This window comes from Solanum stenotomum, chromosome 3 (genome assembly GCF_019186545.1).
Source record: "Solanum stenotomum isolate F172 chromosome 3, ASM1918654v1, whole genome shotgun sequence".
In the NCBI taxonomy this organism is placed as follows: Eukaryota; Viridiplantae; Streptophyta; class Magnoliopsida; order Solanales; family Solanaceae; genus Solanum; species Solanum stenotomum.
In genome coordinates, this window is record NC_064284.1 from 31,475,396 (window position 1) to 31,493,845 (window position 18,450).

An 18,450-nucleotide genomic window follows, 5' to 3' on the forward strand; every position below is an offset into this window, starting at 1 on the left:
TTATTTTCACATTGAGAAAAGAACTGCGATTCATAATTAGTATGACAATCGAGTATGCCATCAATATTTAAGCGGTATGACATCTAGATATGCCATCAATGTTTATGCAGTATGACTTCCAAATTCATGAATGATCATATCACAATATAATTTAAGATATAAACCTAAATACAAGTTATTTCAAGAGTTTTAAGGGAACTTTTATGATTCTTATATTGAAAAAGAGAGCACTAATTTCATAAAAGTATAAATAGTTTTCAAGAAGTTACCTATTTTAAGAGAATATTTTGAGTAATTACCTCAACTTGAGAAAGAGTATGTTTTATACATTTGAGCATGAGTATATATTTATTGGGAGTAGTATTGAGCATCGAATGGGGATGAGTTCATACAACTCACACTCCTCATAAACCATGTAGCCAACATGGGTAAAGGATCATAATTTTTAGACGAATCCTTATTGCTTTCGAGCAATGCTTTAATGGATCCACTTAGTTGAGATGTTCTATATTCCGGGAAGGTATAGGACAGTTCAGGCTGTGTGGATGAGATGTTGCATCATCATGTTGCTCATAGTGATAGTTGTCGGATAGAGAACCTCCTAAATACAGTTAAAAGTGTATTTTTATCATATCACTTAAACTGTTGAGTTCAAAGATGAGTAAGTATTTGTAAAGTTTAAATGATTTCACTCTTTTATTTCTTTACATTAAGTTGAATATATATTTATTGTAGTCCTTTCAATCTAGTTATTTATTATTCAGCTACATTGCATACTCGTACATTTAATGTATTGATGTCATTCGACCTGCATTTTTTTATGATGCAGATTCAGGTACTTAGGATCCTCAATAAGAGTTCCGTTGAGATCACTTCTTCCGCTCTTCAGCTTTTGAGTAAGGCATCTTTGCTTTCAGAGGACTCAAGTTTTTATGAGTTGTTAGTAGTAGTATTTTGAGGTGTCATGGGTCTTGTCCCGACACTCATCTTTATATAGTAGAGGCTTCATAGATAGATAGTTTTGCAGAGTCTTTCAATTTCAGATGTTTTATTTAGAACTTATATTTTATACTCAATATATTCAGAGAGTTTTGAAATTCAGTAAACTGTTGTTAAACATTTATTTTAGTTTGATGTTATGTACGCTTGAGTTAGTCTTCCACTTGTAGTTAGTCAGGAGTAGGGTTTACTTGGGACCGGTAATGATTCCCAAGTGCCGGCCACATCCAGGGTGTAGGCTCGGGTCGTGACATAAGTTGTTAGTTATGTTGTTGTATTATCCTTATGTTTTCATTATGAATTTTTATATTGGGTTCCTTGACTTTTGTTCTTGGTACTTTTTGTGAGGATAGTCCATTTAAACTGACTAGGATCTTATTTTTAGATTATTTTTTAGGAGTAGATTAGTTTAGATCTTTTTAGTCTTAAAAACCTTTGAACAATGAAGTCCATTACTAGCGATAATGTGTTTCAAATAAAAAGATTTTAGACCTCATGGGAGTTTATTCTTCATAAAACCCTAATTAAATAAAAGTACTTAAGTTTAGACTCACATACAATCTATAATAAGACTCTAAAAAACTAAAATAACGCTTAATAATGCATGACATTCAATGTATTAGTTGTAAGCCTCGGAGTCTTAATCAACAAGGTTCTAAGATATTAATATGTCATGTGTGGTGAGAATTAGTGCATTCATCCACACACTAAGCCTCGTACCCCAACATCCCAAAATCAAACTTTAGAGACTCAGAAAAGGGGACAACCCCACATTCAGGGTCACAACATGCACCCGACTTATTCGTGATGGACCTTATGATACGCTTGAGATGGAGTTTGCGGTGCACAGAACTATGCCACGCGTTGTGCCTGCCTAGAAATTGAAATTTATAGACTTGGTTTTCATGCGATGATTTTGCAATGCATGGAGAAGGAGGTTCGAGTTTTTGATGAATAAATAAATTAATTCGACACTCAAGTGTCAACAAAGACTTAGGGTGTTATTCTCTAATAGGGTTGAGAGGATTTATGAGACTTATAGATTTGTTAGTTTGCACAATGAACACACCTGAATGAGTTGTAGTAAATTATTTGTTTGAGTTTCGATATCGAAGAATTTTAACTCTAGTTCATCTTCTATTATTAATTAAAATCTAAGTAGTTAAAATAGTTAATAATACCCAACCCTNCCCCCCCCCCCCCCCCCCCCCAATTCCAATAGTCGTTACCAATTAGAATTTCAATAGAATAGCAAATTATAAAAATCTCTAACAACGCTCTCTGTGGTATTCCACCTCAACATAGTTGGGTTACTATATTTAAACAATCTACCACTTTAATCTCAATTACAGGTGTAGTTTAGATGACATCAATCCGGATGGTTGACATATCAATTTCACCAATCAAGGAAGCATACGTGCTAGCCAACTTGTCAATGTTCGCGGTTTAACTACATGCTTTAACGTTGAAATCATTATCAAAGTCAAAGGTTCTTGGAATGATTGTAACAACTTAAGGTAAAGAAACAACAACATCGCTCTAGTTGCCTTTCTTAGGACCACCACTGAGAAGAGAAGGGTCATTAGGTCTTAAAGAAGAAGAAGACCTAATGAATAAGATTTGAGAGAAGGGGAAATATAACAAGATTTAAATATAAGAAATTATCAAGTTTTGATCGAGGCAAAGATTGGAATAATCAAGGGAAATGAGGAGAAACAGAAGAAATCATTAAAAAAAGGAAATAATGCAAAAAATGCTATTCACCTCAATCAATGCGCCATTGTTAGTTCACTATCTATGTCACACATAGCAAGCACATTTAGAGCAGTAGGGCCAGAGTGTTTTTGTATGGCAGAAGATTGTTCGCTCAATTTCCTACTATGCTTTCAAAAAAAATTATGTTTTTAGATCATGACTGGCATCACGTCGAAAAAGCGAGGGACTATTTGTATTGGGAATAAATAGTTTTCATACATTTGAGATGATCACGTGGCACATAAGATCGAAAGATAATATCTATATTGACGCCATTGATATAGTGTTCTCATAGAACCCCATTTGGTTAGCTTGACCACAGATAATTATCAGGATCACCAAATGGTTATAATTAGAGAAAAGGCAGGTACTCGTAGCCGAAGTCTGTAAAGAATTTGTATCCAGAATATAGAAAAACGGACAAATGGACAAACACGCAAGATATATATCTTTACGAGGTCCTGCAAATTACATAGAAATATTAGTTGGTATGCATAACAATATTCCTAGATGGAGTATTCATACAAGACATAGTACTTTAGAGATTGAGGGGAGCTTTGTTGTTAGTACTTTAGACATAGTGTCCTTGACCTCATAACAAATTCAACCTTACCATTTCTCCAATAAACATAACTATATAAACAAAAACTCAATAACATTTGTTGAGTTAAATAAGATTTTTCTTATGTATCAAAATATCCTTTATAAGAATTTTCTTAAGTATCAAAATACTCTTTATTATACATATGAGAGTACAGTAATGAGTACTCCATCTATTCCATATTAACTGAATTTGTGATGCAATGCACACTTATTAAGAAAAAATATTTTAAGGACATAATTTAAACCATACTTTACACTATTGTCCCTTGTGGAATCATATATATGAAGTTTTTTCTTTGAAAGTAACTCAACTTTGATTTTTAAGTCAAAAGTCACTCAACTATGAATTATTTTCCCACAAAATTAATCAGCTTTGATTTTTAACTCAAACTCACTCAATTATGAATGTTTTCTCAGATACCCACTCAACTAATTTAATTCATTTTTCATTAAAATTTGCTGACAAAGAATTTTATTTCAACCCATTTTTTTTATAAAAAATCTGTTTAATCTATTAAATAACTAATATCACTTGATCCGGTCCACTAAAAATATGACATTGACCCTTTTATTTTACCCTGAATCCCCTATATCATTTTTTCAGTTGGTGGTCAATTTAACAAATCAATCTATCATAACTCAGATTGTGCTTTAAATATTTAATTTTTGTATTTCTTTAACTGTATATCAGATAGCAAATCATAAAGTTTTAATTTTTTGAGTAGGAACTAAGGAGAAAGAACCTGACAAGAGAAAATAATTTAGGGGAATAAGTATAAAATAAAATGGTCAATATCATATTTTAGCGAGTCGGGTCATTAAATGAATATATTTTATTTTTAAAATTTTGGCTACAAATAAAAAAATTATGTCATAAAATTATAATGAAAAATTTAATTAAATAGGTTTAATACCTTTCTAATAAAACAATAATTCATAATCGAATGATATTTCAAATACTAATTCATTGATGGATTTTGAGATGGGAAAAGAAAAAGAAAGAAGGGAGAATTTGAATTTTAAGGACATCTCCAACCTTACCCTCTATTTTACTCTACAAACATAGAGTTTTCTATTTTTTTTCAAACAATCAACTTCAACCGCAATCACAACCACACGCATCTTGATCATACATTATTATTTTTTTGAATATTGTTAAATATGGAAACAACCTACCGAATTATTAATTATGGTTGAGATTTTTAAATTATTATGTTATGTATTGTATCATATTTTTATATTGTATTTGTTTAATTTAAAACTAACTACGACGGGTTTAAGAGAGTCGCCACTTAATTTTTAAAGAAAAATTAAGAAAACTGATTTTTTCAAAAGATAAAACATAAATTCTAATGAAAGTATTAAAGGGGGTTCGAGGTTCATATAAGCATTTCGGGAAGGGTTTGAAAGCACCCGAAATGCCCACTAACACGCGGTTATCCAATAATTAAATATTTGGCTAAAATATTATAAAGAAAAGGCAAGCTTGATTAAATAGAGAAAATACTATAAGGATAATATTTAAGTAGAAACTTTTCAAAGCAATTTAAGTAGAAAAATAAGTATTTATTCAATCTGTAGAAAAATATAAGTGATTAATTCAAAATGGTTATCTTTTGGGGAATCGATTTAAGGAAAAAACTTTAAAATTAAATAAACAAATAATCATGCAAGAGCAATTAAATAACAAAGAAGAGAAGATGTGGGCCCAAGTCCAATTTTTGTCCACCTGGGCCGGTACTTGGGCCTAAATTCAACTTTGGGCCCTTGACCCATTTTGTACTTGTCCTAAAACTAAACATAAAACAGCTGACTTTCTCTTTGTAAGGCCCAATGTTCACCTGTCCTAAACAAACAAAATAATAATCAAAATAAATAGGCCTTTGGCCCAATAATTACAAAAACACAAAGCTGAAATTTTTGGGGATCCTTTAGCCCATCCTCGATGTAGTATACATCGTATACAGTTGATGTATATCGATGTATCACATTGTATATCAGTGTGTTTTTGGCTCCCGGAATTTGTATTTTCGATTTTTCAGCTTTTTAAATCAGCATCCGATTCTTGAAATGATGAGGTCAACTAGATGACGGGAGGTTTGTTGGGCTTCCATGGCCCGACTCAATTGCAAAGAGGTAAAGAGTCCATTGTGGACTCATACTGGATCACATGCACAATAAAAAAAAAAACATAAAAGCCAATATACTAAATCTATATAAGCAGCATGAAATCAATAGCACTAGATTATTCAAATAAAAAAAAAAAGGAAGCTTCTATACTACTGTTGCAAACTGTAAGTCATAAAAACAAAACATGTCGCATAGGACTAAATTATAAGGAAGAAAGTCTTAATTTTATTTTTTTTCTTTCATGAGTGGTGCCACTCACAAAGCAAATTTAATAAGTTAAACAATAACAAAGAAGTAGAGCATGCATTATTAAATTAAGGGAATCAATTTAACAAACCAACCAATAACATGTGAAATACACTACAGACATAACACCAATAAGATTCATGAAGAACATGATTCACATATATTTATAAAAAAGGAACTACACAAACTTGAGACTGAAACTGGAAACATACATATAAGAAAAAAAAACCAACATAAGGAATTCTATTTACTACCAGAAATGTCCAGGACTTCATTAAAGCACTATCAAGAAATTAGAAGCAAGTTGCCAACACTCTCATAAGCTAAGAAAAACAGTGAGCAACATGTGACAGCTTAGGACGGATATAAGTCATTTTCTCCCGAAACGGGATGTAAACAGATCTTTGAACATGCTTTAAAGAACACAAACTCAAGCTTCAGTTTATGTTCAAAAACAACTAAATGTATAACGACACAACTCATTCGGTACCCTTCAAACACATAACGAAGCATGAACATTATTTCGATAAGAATAAAAACATAACAGTATCATAGTGATTAACCAGTGAACAAGAGTACAAACAGAGAAACGATTTCAAGATACACACTAGATCATGTTAGAAATGAAACTCCCACCACAAATCTTAGAGAAAATAAGATGAGGATTAAAGACAACACTTAGCTTCAAACACCTCATATAAGCATCTCGAAGCCCACACAGAACACAACTCAAGCTTAACATCTAATGGAGACTAAAGGAATAAAAGGATTAGGAGTCGTCTATATTTTGATGAGCAGTGACTGGAACTCGAGATTCCAGGAACAATTCCACCACACCAGGCTCCGACTTGCTTTAGTGAATCAAAAATGAAAAGGAAGAACTCGAAAAGATATCGAATTATGAATCCTTGTAATATATTTTAACCTATTTGTATATCTTGTATCTTATGACATTCTCACTCTCTTCCCCTATCTTTTTCAACTCTATTTTTCCTTTGTTTCTTGCAAAAAATTTTCCCAGCCCCTAAACAAATACAGAAGAAGGAAGTTATATAGTAGGGATTTAGGTTCGAGAAATGGGGGGAAATGAGAGAATTATGATGGAATTTTCAATTCAAAATTCAAAAATCCTCCTAGGAGATAAGGTTGGAGCTGGAATAGTACCAATTTCAACAAATTTTGAATGTCATCCATTTGATTTTTGAGCAAAGGACGAAGGAGATGCAAGATGGAGACACCTAGATTGATTCGAGTACGAGAGGATAAGGGAGAGAGAGGTGAGATGATGCGTCGATCTGGGCTCGGGTCTGGGCTGCAATTTCGCTGGACCGCTGGACTGGGTCGCTGCGTTTCTGGGTTTCTCGCGAGGAAGAAGAGAGATGCAGAAGCCGGGTTGGTTTTTGGGCATTTGTATTGTATACTAATGCTGATGTTCTGTCTTTTTGGAATTGAGTATAGTGGGCTGGGTATTTGAATTAAGAATGGGCTGCTGAAAAGAGGAAAAATGCCCAAAAATTTGGTCTCCAAATGGGTTTAAGGTGAGGTCAAAGATTGGTTAGATCTTAGAGTTTAAGAAATAGCCAAATTGATTTAAATTAATAAATTTGGCTAAAACCTAAATAAGATGAATTAATATTAATTAATTAACGAGCATCTTAATCTTAACGAAATAAAATAATTAACTTAATTGTAAACTAATGATTTAAAATTATAACCATAATTTAAACTAAACTAATTTAATAAAATACTTACTAAAATTAAAATCTTTTTGAGATGATTTTTGAAATGTTTTTAAAATATACTAATTATATACAAAATTGTATAAAACATATATATTACTTAAAAATTATTAAAAAATGATAAAATTAATTAAAAGTAACTTGAAAAAAAAATTAAAACTTTATAAAAACTAAGTTTTTCAAATCATTGGAATTTAAGAAGCTCGGTGATTAATCTATATTGTAGAGGTCCAAAATTGGGTGTCAACAACTGTCCCTCGTTTGACTTGGATTGATGAAAGAAATTCAAGGCAAATGAAATTGACAAATTCAATTTTGATCGACCACATATTTATCCTTTAGGAAAGGGACTTTGGTACAGACTTTAAGAATTATGGTCGAACTCCAGAAATGGGTTTCCTACATATCTCAGGCTATATGAGAATTCAGTCCACTTGTAGTTCGATATGCTTGATTCGACGCACGATTTTGAAAGAATTCAAAAGTTATCCCTATATCGAATTATGAAGAGATCGGAATGCACTAGAATAAGATTTAAGAGCGCATATCGCAATACAGTCGAGTTTTCAGCACTGGTCCTGCCTACATATCCTTAACTCTAGGGAATCAGACTACTTGTACTTCAACTCGATCGGTTGAAAAGTTTATCTATTATGCTAGATAACATTTGGTTCTGGAAGAGTGACAAATAAGTTGAGTATGAAAGAGAGGCTTGCAACCGCTTAGTCATGAATGTGGGGCACTTCACACCCATAATTAAGAACTTACACGGACATAATTTTCAAAGCTCTTAGAGCATTGTCACTCAGATTAGCAAGTTGCCTCTGGTGAAAACTAAAATTGTCCGGATGCGAAAATGAAACCGATAAACCCTAGGAAAAACCCACATGCCTTCTGATAGGGGTGTGGTTTGATTGTGGTGGAAGTCGCTCCTCAGCTCGTGTCATAAGAGTTTGGCACTCCTCTTCGGACTATGTCCCAGTTTGCTGCTAAGAAAAAGTTCCACGTTGTGCTGCATCTTTGTTGATGTCGTCTGCACATGTGGTTTGATTTGAGAATTTATCATCTTAGATGCTCTCGACAAAGGATGAAATAAACTTGTTAGTAGAAACTGTAATTGAAAAAAAGTGGTAACATATCTTACGACACATTTTTGTTATGTTTTTTCACGTTTCTGCGAATACACCTTTGTCTTGGTGTTTTGAAATCACTCTTGCTTTGAAAGATTCATATAAGTATTTCAGTATATGTTTGCATGCTCAAAGTAAATAATTAGTAGACATAGTGCCGTTTTAGCTAGCGGCTTGAGTAAAAACACAAAGATCATTCATATAACAAGTGTGTATATCTTAATGGATAAGCATGAACATCTTTTTTCAACTAGATGAGAAATAAAGAAGTATTGAGAGTAAAAGATAATGGATACCGCTTTCGAACACAGTATGTCCATTACAACTCATGATTTGCTGAGCATTTGGAGATGTCATTGCTTGTTTTATGCATGGCAAACTCCGGTGATCTCTGCAGCGAGCTAGTTGGCTCAATGATTATCCAATTGTAACGAGATAGATGCTTGATAATATTCCAACTATAACGAGATGGATGCTCGATAATATTCCAACGGTAACGAGGTGGAGGCTCGATAATATTCCAACTGTAATGAGGTAGATGCTCGATAATATTTCAATTGTAATGAGGTGGGGACTCGATAATATTTCAACTGTAACGAGGTGGATGACTCAATAATATTCCAGTTGTAACGGGGTGGGGCATCGATAATATTCCAACTGTAACGAGATGGATGGCTCGATAATATTCCAGTTGTAACAAGGTGGATGGCTCAATAATAGTCCAACTGTAACGAGGTGGATGGTTGATATTATTCCAACTGTAACGAGGTGGATGGCTCAATAATATTCTAACTGTAACGATGTGGATGGCTCGATAATATTTCAACTGTAACGAGGTGGATGGCTCGATAATATTTCAACTGTAACGAGGTGGATGATCGATAATATTTCAACTGTAACAAGGTGGATGGATCGATAATATTCTAACTGTAACAAGGTGGAGGCTCGATAATATTCCAACTGTAACGAGGTGGATGGCTCGATAATATTCCAATTGTAACGAGGTGGATGGCTCGATAATAGTCCAACATAGTTCAAAATAGGAACCTGAAATGGACATACAAATATACGAACCACTTATGGGGTGGATCGCCCAAAAAACTATATACCAAAGTCTTTGATCGGCCAATCAAAACACATAATCCATTTATGGGGTGGATACCCAACAAACTTTGAAATCTTGACCCTGACATTCTCAAGAAACATGTATGCCTAAATTGCTACGTGACAATCATACTAAAAAACTATATTGATGTATATGCATGTCACGACTACGACTCTCTCTTTAAAAGACAGAATTATCGAGGTGAATGACTTAATTCTTTCACATGAAGATTAAAGTCACTCCCGCCTTTCTTAACAAACTCAACAAAATATGAGTTTGTTGCTGACATATTCAATCATTATCGAAATCTTATAACGTTTTGATAACTTCGACTGTCATGAAGATATTGCGATCTCCAACATCTTTTCTGATGTGATGGACTTGGTGATTTTCTCTTGCAACACTTCTAAGATAGGGTCACTTTTGGTCATCTTCAAATTTGACGTCGATTTCACATATGATCCTGACTTTACTAATACTATTACCTGCAAAATTTGACACCAAACATTAGTATTGATGATGAAGTAAGAAATATAAGTAAAGATAAAGCATTAGATTAAGTCGCTTGGCTTATCAAGATTAGACTATGATGAGCCTACTGGTGACTTTGATCGTGACTCGTCACTAGCGATTCTCCAACACGTTGTTTCTTAAAACTTTGAAAGAATCTATTAGCGTTTCTCTTCAATGTTCCTGCGAAATAAAAAGAAACTATTTATAAATCACTTGAGGCAACATAATGAAATAAAGATAAAATGAGACAAAAAATTTTCTAAGTTCTGTTGATGAGGCCACGATGGGTGTAAATGACGTCTTTTTCCATGTTTGACAACTTTGACATTGCCATTTTTGTGACTTCGTTATTCCTGCATCCAAAGAAAAATTCTTAGTTTGAAAGACTGATTTGTGTTGGTCTTCTCTCCATGCTTCTTCATGCAGTTGACTTGCACGCTCGCCTGCTCTCCGAAATGTAATCTTGATAGATTTTTTGAGGACCTTCCTAAAAAAATTTGTCCCAGTTTATATGGAAGAACTCTTGTAACTTGCGTTGTTATTCCTGAGGTTGCTCGTTCTGGAATCTTGAGGTTCCTCCTCAAAATTCTGTCCCAGTTTGCTTCAATAATCCTAGGTATAAGTCCTTTAGCCAACGATATTTTTTGAGATCATCTCAAAAATTCTGTCCCAGTTGCAAACTTGATTTTCTAGAAAATTTCATCTTAATTTTTTGAGATCCACTCAAAATTAACCCAGTTGCATTTTGATCTTCAGTCTTGACTTGTTAAAGAAGTCTATTCTCAAAGAATTTTTTAGATCCTCTCAAAAATTTTGTCCCAGATTCCATTATAAAAGAAATAGAAATCTTACGAAAAATATAACCGAGCCATTGTGGCGCCTACGTATCCCGTTGAGGAATGAATCAGGTCAATGTAGTTTCCCTTCTCAAAGATTAACAAAAATAGGAAATTGTGTTAAGGAAACGACCAAGGCTGACATAGGCCGCCTACATATCTCATTCTTGAGATTTTAGGTCGAACGTACTTCAAGTACAAGGAACATATTGAAAGTTGAATAAAAGAGTGACCGAGGCCGACACAAGCTGCCTATGTATCTCATTGTTGAGAATTCATGTCAGACGTAGTTAATTACAAGGAATGTGCGATAAAATGGAAAGAAAGAGATTAACTATGCATTTTCAAAAGAAAGATAACAATAACTTCATATGCAAAATTCTGGCCAATACTGGGCATACTTCTTTTCAACCTTTGATGATGAATATCTTCAAATGACTCTGTTCAGAAATGTCTTGCACTTACTCTCAAGCATCCAATATGTTATCATTTGAGGAGATTTCCTCAATATTGATCATATTGTTATTGATCATGTTTTGAATCTTATGTTTTAGGGTTGAACAATTCTTTGTGTCGTGTCCAACAACTCCTGAATGATAAGCACATCTTTGATTAACCCTGTAAAATCTTCCCAAAGGATTGGCTGGTCTTCCTTCTATAGAATGGAGCATACCCATTGTTTTCAACCTTTCATAACGTTGTGTTTGAGATTCCCTTAGTGGTGTAAATACTTTAGGAGCTTTCCTAAAGTTTGGACAAGGGAATTTATTATGATTGACATTGTGGTATCGATATTTCTTTTGTGGAGCCGACCGCATATGGGTAGATGTGACAACAGATACCTCTTCTACTTTTCCCTTTGACCTATCCATATCACTAATTCTGGTAGCTTTGTCATTAGCTTGCAATGCAATAAGGTTTGTCACTTTTCCAGTCTGGAAACCATCTTCCAAAGCTTCTCCCACCTTGACAATCTCAACAATTTTTTGTCCCATCATTCACAACATTCTCTCATAGTACTCAGGCTTTTGAGTCCGAATAAACATTTCAGAGATTTCACGTTCAAACATAGGAGGTTGAACTCTTGCAACTTTTTTTCTCCAACGAAGAGTGTACTCTCGATAGTTTTCTGAAATCTTCTGTTTGATCTTCTCCAAATAGTAGCGATCAGGGGCCGATTCTACGTTATGTCCAAATGTTTCATCAAAATTCTTTGCGAGTGCATTCCAACTCGCCCATTGTTTTAATTCTTGCAATTTAAATAACTCTAGAGCTTCTCCATTTAGACTTCGATTGAAGAGGCGCATCAAAAATTCTTCGTTCTTGCCAAATCCCACGAGTTGATCACAATAAGCTTTAAGATGTGCTAGAGGATTTCCAGTTCCATTAAAAGTGACGAACTTTGGCATTTTGAACCTTTCTGGAAGGTCCAAATCTAGATAAATGCATAAATTTTCATACTTCAGCCCCACCTCTTCTGAAGAGTAATCAAGTTCTTTTATCACTTTCGCGATCTCTTCCTTCATGATCTATTTAGTCTTTTCCTCTCTGGCCCTCCACTCCTTCTCCTTCTCTTCGTAGTGGTCAAGTTCGAAACAGGAAGTATAGTGAAGGTGCAATTAGGTTTGGACTGGGATATCAAAAGTGACTTTTGGAGGTAAGGGTTGAGCATTAGGTGGATTTTGAGTGTCTTTTGCAGGGGTCTGGTACATGAAAGTGGATGTTTGAGAATTGTTGACATTTAAGCTTTGAAATAGAGGGAAAATTTCAGGGTTGGGATTCAGGTTTTGAACCTCAGGTGGTGTTAGGTATGAAGCGATGGTGTGATGAAGATTTGGGATAGTTAAGTCGATGATGGAGGGATTTTGAACAGGGTTGGAGGGTGGGTTATTCAAGACATGATCTGAGTTTGAATTCAGAGAAGGAAAATGGAGTGAAATCCTTCCATCGTCTAGAGTGTTGATATCGACAACTAGAATTGGAAAATCTTCCTTTTTCTGGAGCTCAACCCTCAATTCAGCAATTTGTTGCATCAGTTGTGCAATTAACTCATTTTGTTCAACGGTAGGGGGCTGAACTATGGCAACTTCAGTCAGGCCAGTATTCTCACTATTCTTAGTCATTTTTCTTTTTCCTTTTAACAAATTTTGATTGGGAATGAATCTTTGAGAACTTTGAATGTTCAACCAATTTCTCAACACAAATCAGTTTTGACTACCTGACAAAGAAAAATAACTCAAAAAACAAATGTGTTAGTTTGTGTAGGTAATAGGTAATACAAGATATCACACACAACTTAATAAGCAGACAAAAGTCACTTCATTTGAAGATAAATTAGCCCACAAATATAGATGACTAAACAGATAGAAATTTGTCTATTTGATTTTGGAATTAGTACATTCAGAAACGTTGACTTGCGTTGATACAAAGTCAATTGTATTATTGTACTTCTAATTTTTTATTGAGACGTAACTCTAATTTCTTTGTAAGAGTTGGAAAAGATAAAATTTCTCAAAAATGGGAACCAAGCCTTGAAAGGCTACCTACGTATCTCACGAGGGAGAATTCAGGTCCTACGTAGTTCGACTAGCTTGAATTTCTTTCAATTTGAGATCGTGAATATTTTTCTGATATGAGAGTAATAACCGAAAAATGAAGTTCGAATTTTGTTGGGAAACTAAATACTCAAAGAGTATATGGACACACTTTCGATAGTGACTTAATATTTGTGCTAAGGGGTTCTAGAAAATCTCAAACAAGAGTGAGCTAGAATATCTCCAAATAAAGCAACATATTCACACACATAGTTATAACACATAAGCAAATATTGCGTGTTCTAAACAAATATGTGACCCTTTTGTGTCAAGGGTAGGCCTAATGATTTGAAGAATATATAATGTCATTTGAAACATTTCATTGCCCCAAAACCCAAATTTATACAAGTTTTACGAATAAATTGAATGGGGATACATAACAGGGGAAATGTGATACAAAATAATCAGTCTTTCGTAGGGGTACAATCCTAAACTATGCTTTCATGGAAGGTCCTTCATCCTTGATTTCTTGTCATCTCCGGATGTCCACACTTTTGGATGCAATAATAACTTGATCCTTCTTCGACTCAAACAAACTATTAAGCTCCCTACCCTGAGTGACAATGATTTGTCAAATGTCATATACATCCTTCAAATTTAAACACATACGCGTGATTGTCTTTTATTGACCAATGAGCCAAATAGACACAATGTGGACATCTAATAGGCCCAACACGCCATGGGTGTTGGGTCGACTTAGTTCAAAATGCGCTAAATTCGGGATTTGGTTTCGCTCTACGCTAGTTGACTGAGAATGACTTTTGAAAGACCGAAAATTCAAGCGGACAACTTAGGTTGGAACTCACGACAACCATTGGACACCTGACGTACTAATAAATTGTCGATCATTCCGGAAAAGGATCAAGAATAAAAAGTCCGGTTGCAATTATGCAAAAACCGCTCTTAATATACTATACATATAATGGAAAATGCCATCAATGCAACAACAATGTAGATACAAGAAAACAGATAAAAAAAAAACAACAAGTACAATATATAAATAATCAACAAAATATACAAAATACACGGTATAACATAATTAAGAAAATGCTCCTCAATTTAAAAAAATAAATTTATAATGGTTAGAACATATATATCCTCAGCGGAGTCACCATTCTGTTTTATTTAAAACTAACTATGATGGATTTGAGAGAGTTGCCACTTAATTTTTAAAGAAAAATTAAGAAAATTGATTTTTTCAAAAGATTAAAAACAGAAAATCTAATGAAAATATTAAAGGGGGTTCGGGATTCATATTAGCATTTTGGGAGGGTTTGAAAGCACCTGAAATACGCGCTAACATGCGGTTATCTGATAATTAACTATTTGGCTAAAATATTTTAAAGAAAAGGCATGCTTGATTAAATAGAGCAAATACTATGAGGATAATATTTAAGTAAAAACTTTTCAAAGCAAATTAAGTAGAAAAATAAGTATTTATTCAATCTTTAGAAAAATATAAGTGATTAATTCAAAATGGTTATCTTTTGGGGAATCAATTTAATGGAAAAACCTTAAAATTAAATAAACAAATAATCATGCAAGAGCAATTAAATAACTAAATAACAAAGAAGAGAAGAAGTGGGACCAAGTCTGGTTTTTGTCCGCCTAGGCCAGTACTTGGGCCTAAATTCAACTTTGGGCCCTTGACCCATTTTGTACCTATCCTAAAACTAAACATAAAATAATTGACTTTCTCTTTGGGCGTTTCCACCTGTCCTAAACTAACAAAATAATAATCAAAATAAATGGGTCTTTGGCCCAATAATTACAAAAACACAAAGCTGAAATTTTTGGGGCTCCTTTAGCTCATCCTCGATGTAGTATACATCGTATACAGTTGATGTATATCGATGTATCACACTGTATATCAATGTGTTTTTGGCTCCAGGGATTTGTATTTTCGATTTTCCAGCCTTTTAAATCAGCATCCGATTCTTGGAATGATGAGGTCAACTAGATGACAGGAGGTTTGTTGGGCTTCCATGGCCCAACTCAATTGCAAATAGGTATAAAGTCCATTGAGAACTCATACGGATCACATGCACACAAAAAAAATACAAAAGAGCCAATATACTAAATCAATATAAGTAGCATGAAATAAATAGCATTAGATTATTCAAATAAAAAAAAGAAAATTTTATACTACTGTTGCAAACCGTAAGTCATTAAAACAAAACATTTCGCATAGGACTAAATTATAAGGAAGAAAGTCTTAATTTTTTATTTTTCTTTCATGAGTGGTGCCACTCACAAAGTAAATTTAATAAGTTAAACAATAACAAATAAGTAGAGCATGCATTATTAAATTAAGGGAATCAATTTAACAAACCAACCATACTATATTATTATCTAGTAGTATCAAGCACAACACATGGTCTTAGGCCAAAATATAATGAAAATTCCTAAATCTTTGAGCTTATTTGAAGATTATACTAGCTATGTGATAAACAAATGGACAAAGTTGAAACTGAGCAAATCAAACATGATTGAGTCCACTACATCCAAACATCAAGTCATGCTAGCTAAGAAAGACATAATACAACCAATGATCTACTAAAATTAGCAAGAAAATGTAGAACAAATTGCATTTAACATAAAATCAACCCATTTAATAAATATGATTTTCTAAGGTTGAAACACCATGTAAGCCACCTGAATCATGCTCAACTCAACTTACTGTAACATGTGAAATATACTACAGACATAACACCAATAAGATTCACAAAGAACATGATTCTCACACACACACACACATATATATATATATAAGGAACTACACAGACTTGAGACTAAAACTTGAAACATACATATAAGAAAAAAAAATCAACATAAGGAATTCTATTTACTACCAGAAATGTCCAGTTGTTCATTATAGCACTATTAAGAAAATAGAAGCAAATTGCCAACACTCTCATAAGCTAAGTAAAAATAGTGAGCAACATGTGACAGCTTAGGACGGATATAAGGCATTTTCTTTCGAAACGGGATATAAAAAGATCTTTGAACATGCTTTAAAGAACACAAACTCAAGCTTCAGTTTATGTTCAAAAACAACTAAATGTACAACGACACAACTCATTCCGTACCCTTCAAACACATAACGAAACATGAATATTATTTTGATAAGAATAAAAACATAACAGTATCATAGTGATTAACCAGTGAGCAAGACTACAAACAGAGAAATGATTTCAAGATACACACTAGATCATGTTAGAAACGAAACTCCCACCACAAATCTTAGAGAAAATAAGATGAAGATTAAAGACAACACTTAGCTTCAAACACCTCATATAAGCATCTCGAAGCCCACACAAAACACAACTCAAGTTTAACATCTTATGGAGACTAAATGAATAAAAGAATTAGGAGTTGTCTACCTTTTGATGAGCAGCGACTGGACTTGAGATTCCAGGAACGATTCCACCACACCAGGCTCCGACTAGCTTTAGTGAAACGAAAACGAAAAGAAAGAACTCGAAAATATATCGAATTACGAATCATTGTAGTATATTTTAACCTATTTGTATATCTTGTATCTTATGACATTCTCACTCTCTTCCCCTCTCTTTTTCAACTCTACTTTCCCTTTGTTTCTTGCCAAAATTTTTCCAACCCCTAAACAAATACAGAAGAAGACAGTTATATAGAGGGGATTTTGGTTCGAGAAAAGCGGGAAAATGGGAGAATTCTGATGGAATTTTCAAATTCGAAATTTAAAAATCCTCCTAGGAGATAAGGTTGGAGCTGGAATAGTACCAATTTCAACGGATTTTGAATGGCATTCGTTCGATTTCTGAGCAAAGGATGAAGGAGATGCAAGATTGAGACACCTAGCTTGATTCGAGTACGAGCGGATAAGGGGGAGAGAGGGGAGAGGACGCGTCGGGTTGGGCTGCGATTTCGCTGGATCGCTGGACTGGGTTGCTGCGTTTTTGGGTTTCTCGCGAGGAAGAAGAGAGATGCAGAGGTCGGGTCGGTTTTTGGGCGTTTGTTTTTTTATGCTACTGCTGCTGATGTTTTTTTTTTTTTGGAATTGAGTATAGTGGGCTGGGTATTTGAATTAAGAATGGGCTGCTGAAAAGAGGAAAAAGGCCCAAAATTTGGTCTCCAAATGGGTTTAAGCTGAGGTCGAAGATGGGTTAGATCTTGGAATTTAAGAAATAGCCAAATTGAGTTAAATTAATAAATTTGGCCAAAACCTAAATAAGATGATTAATATTAATTAATTAACGAGCTTCTTAATCTTAACGAAATAAAATAATTAACTTAATTGTAAAATAATGATTCAAAATTATAACCATAATTTAAACTAAACTAATTTAATAAAATACTTACTAAAATTAGAATCTTTTTGAGATGATTTTCGAAATGTTTATAAAATATACTAATTATATACAAAATTGTATAAAACATATATATTACTTAAAAATTATAAAACTGATAAAATTAATTAAAAGTAACTTGAAAAAAATATTTTGAACTTTATAAAAATTAATTATTTCAAATCCTTGAAATTTAAGAAGCTCGGTGATTAATCTATATTGTGGAGGTCCAAAATTGGGTGTCAACAATATTTAAATTATTATGTTATGTATTACATTTTTAAATTAACATTTTCATCTTATCATTTAAATTTCGTGCAATCTTCATAGTGAAAATTAATAATAATATCAAATTATATCTCTTAAAGTGACGAAAGTTTTTTTTAAAAATATTGAAAATAGTATTAATTCAGGATGAAAGTAGTATATATTAAAGAATATATATTTTTAATTGTTATATTATATTTAAAAA

At 33.4% G+C, this 18,450-nt stretch overlaps 1 protein-coding gene across 1 annotated transcript; it reads right to left on the reverse strand.

The window, feature by feature from the left end:
- Positions 1–12,054: 12,054 nt before the first annotated feature.
- LOC125858869 (uncharacterized) lies at positions 12,055–12,582 on the reverse strand. Its single transcript, XM_049538653.1, has one exon. It carries the CDS (start codon positions 12,580–12,582, stop codon positions 12,055–12,057), a length of 528 nt encoding a protein of 175 aa, XP_049394610.1.
- Positions 12,583–18,450: the final 5,868 nt, after the last annotated feature.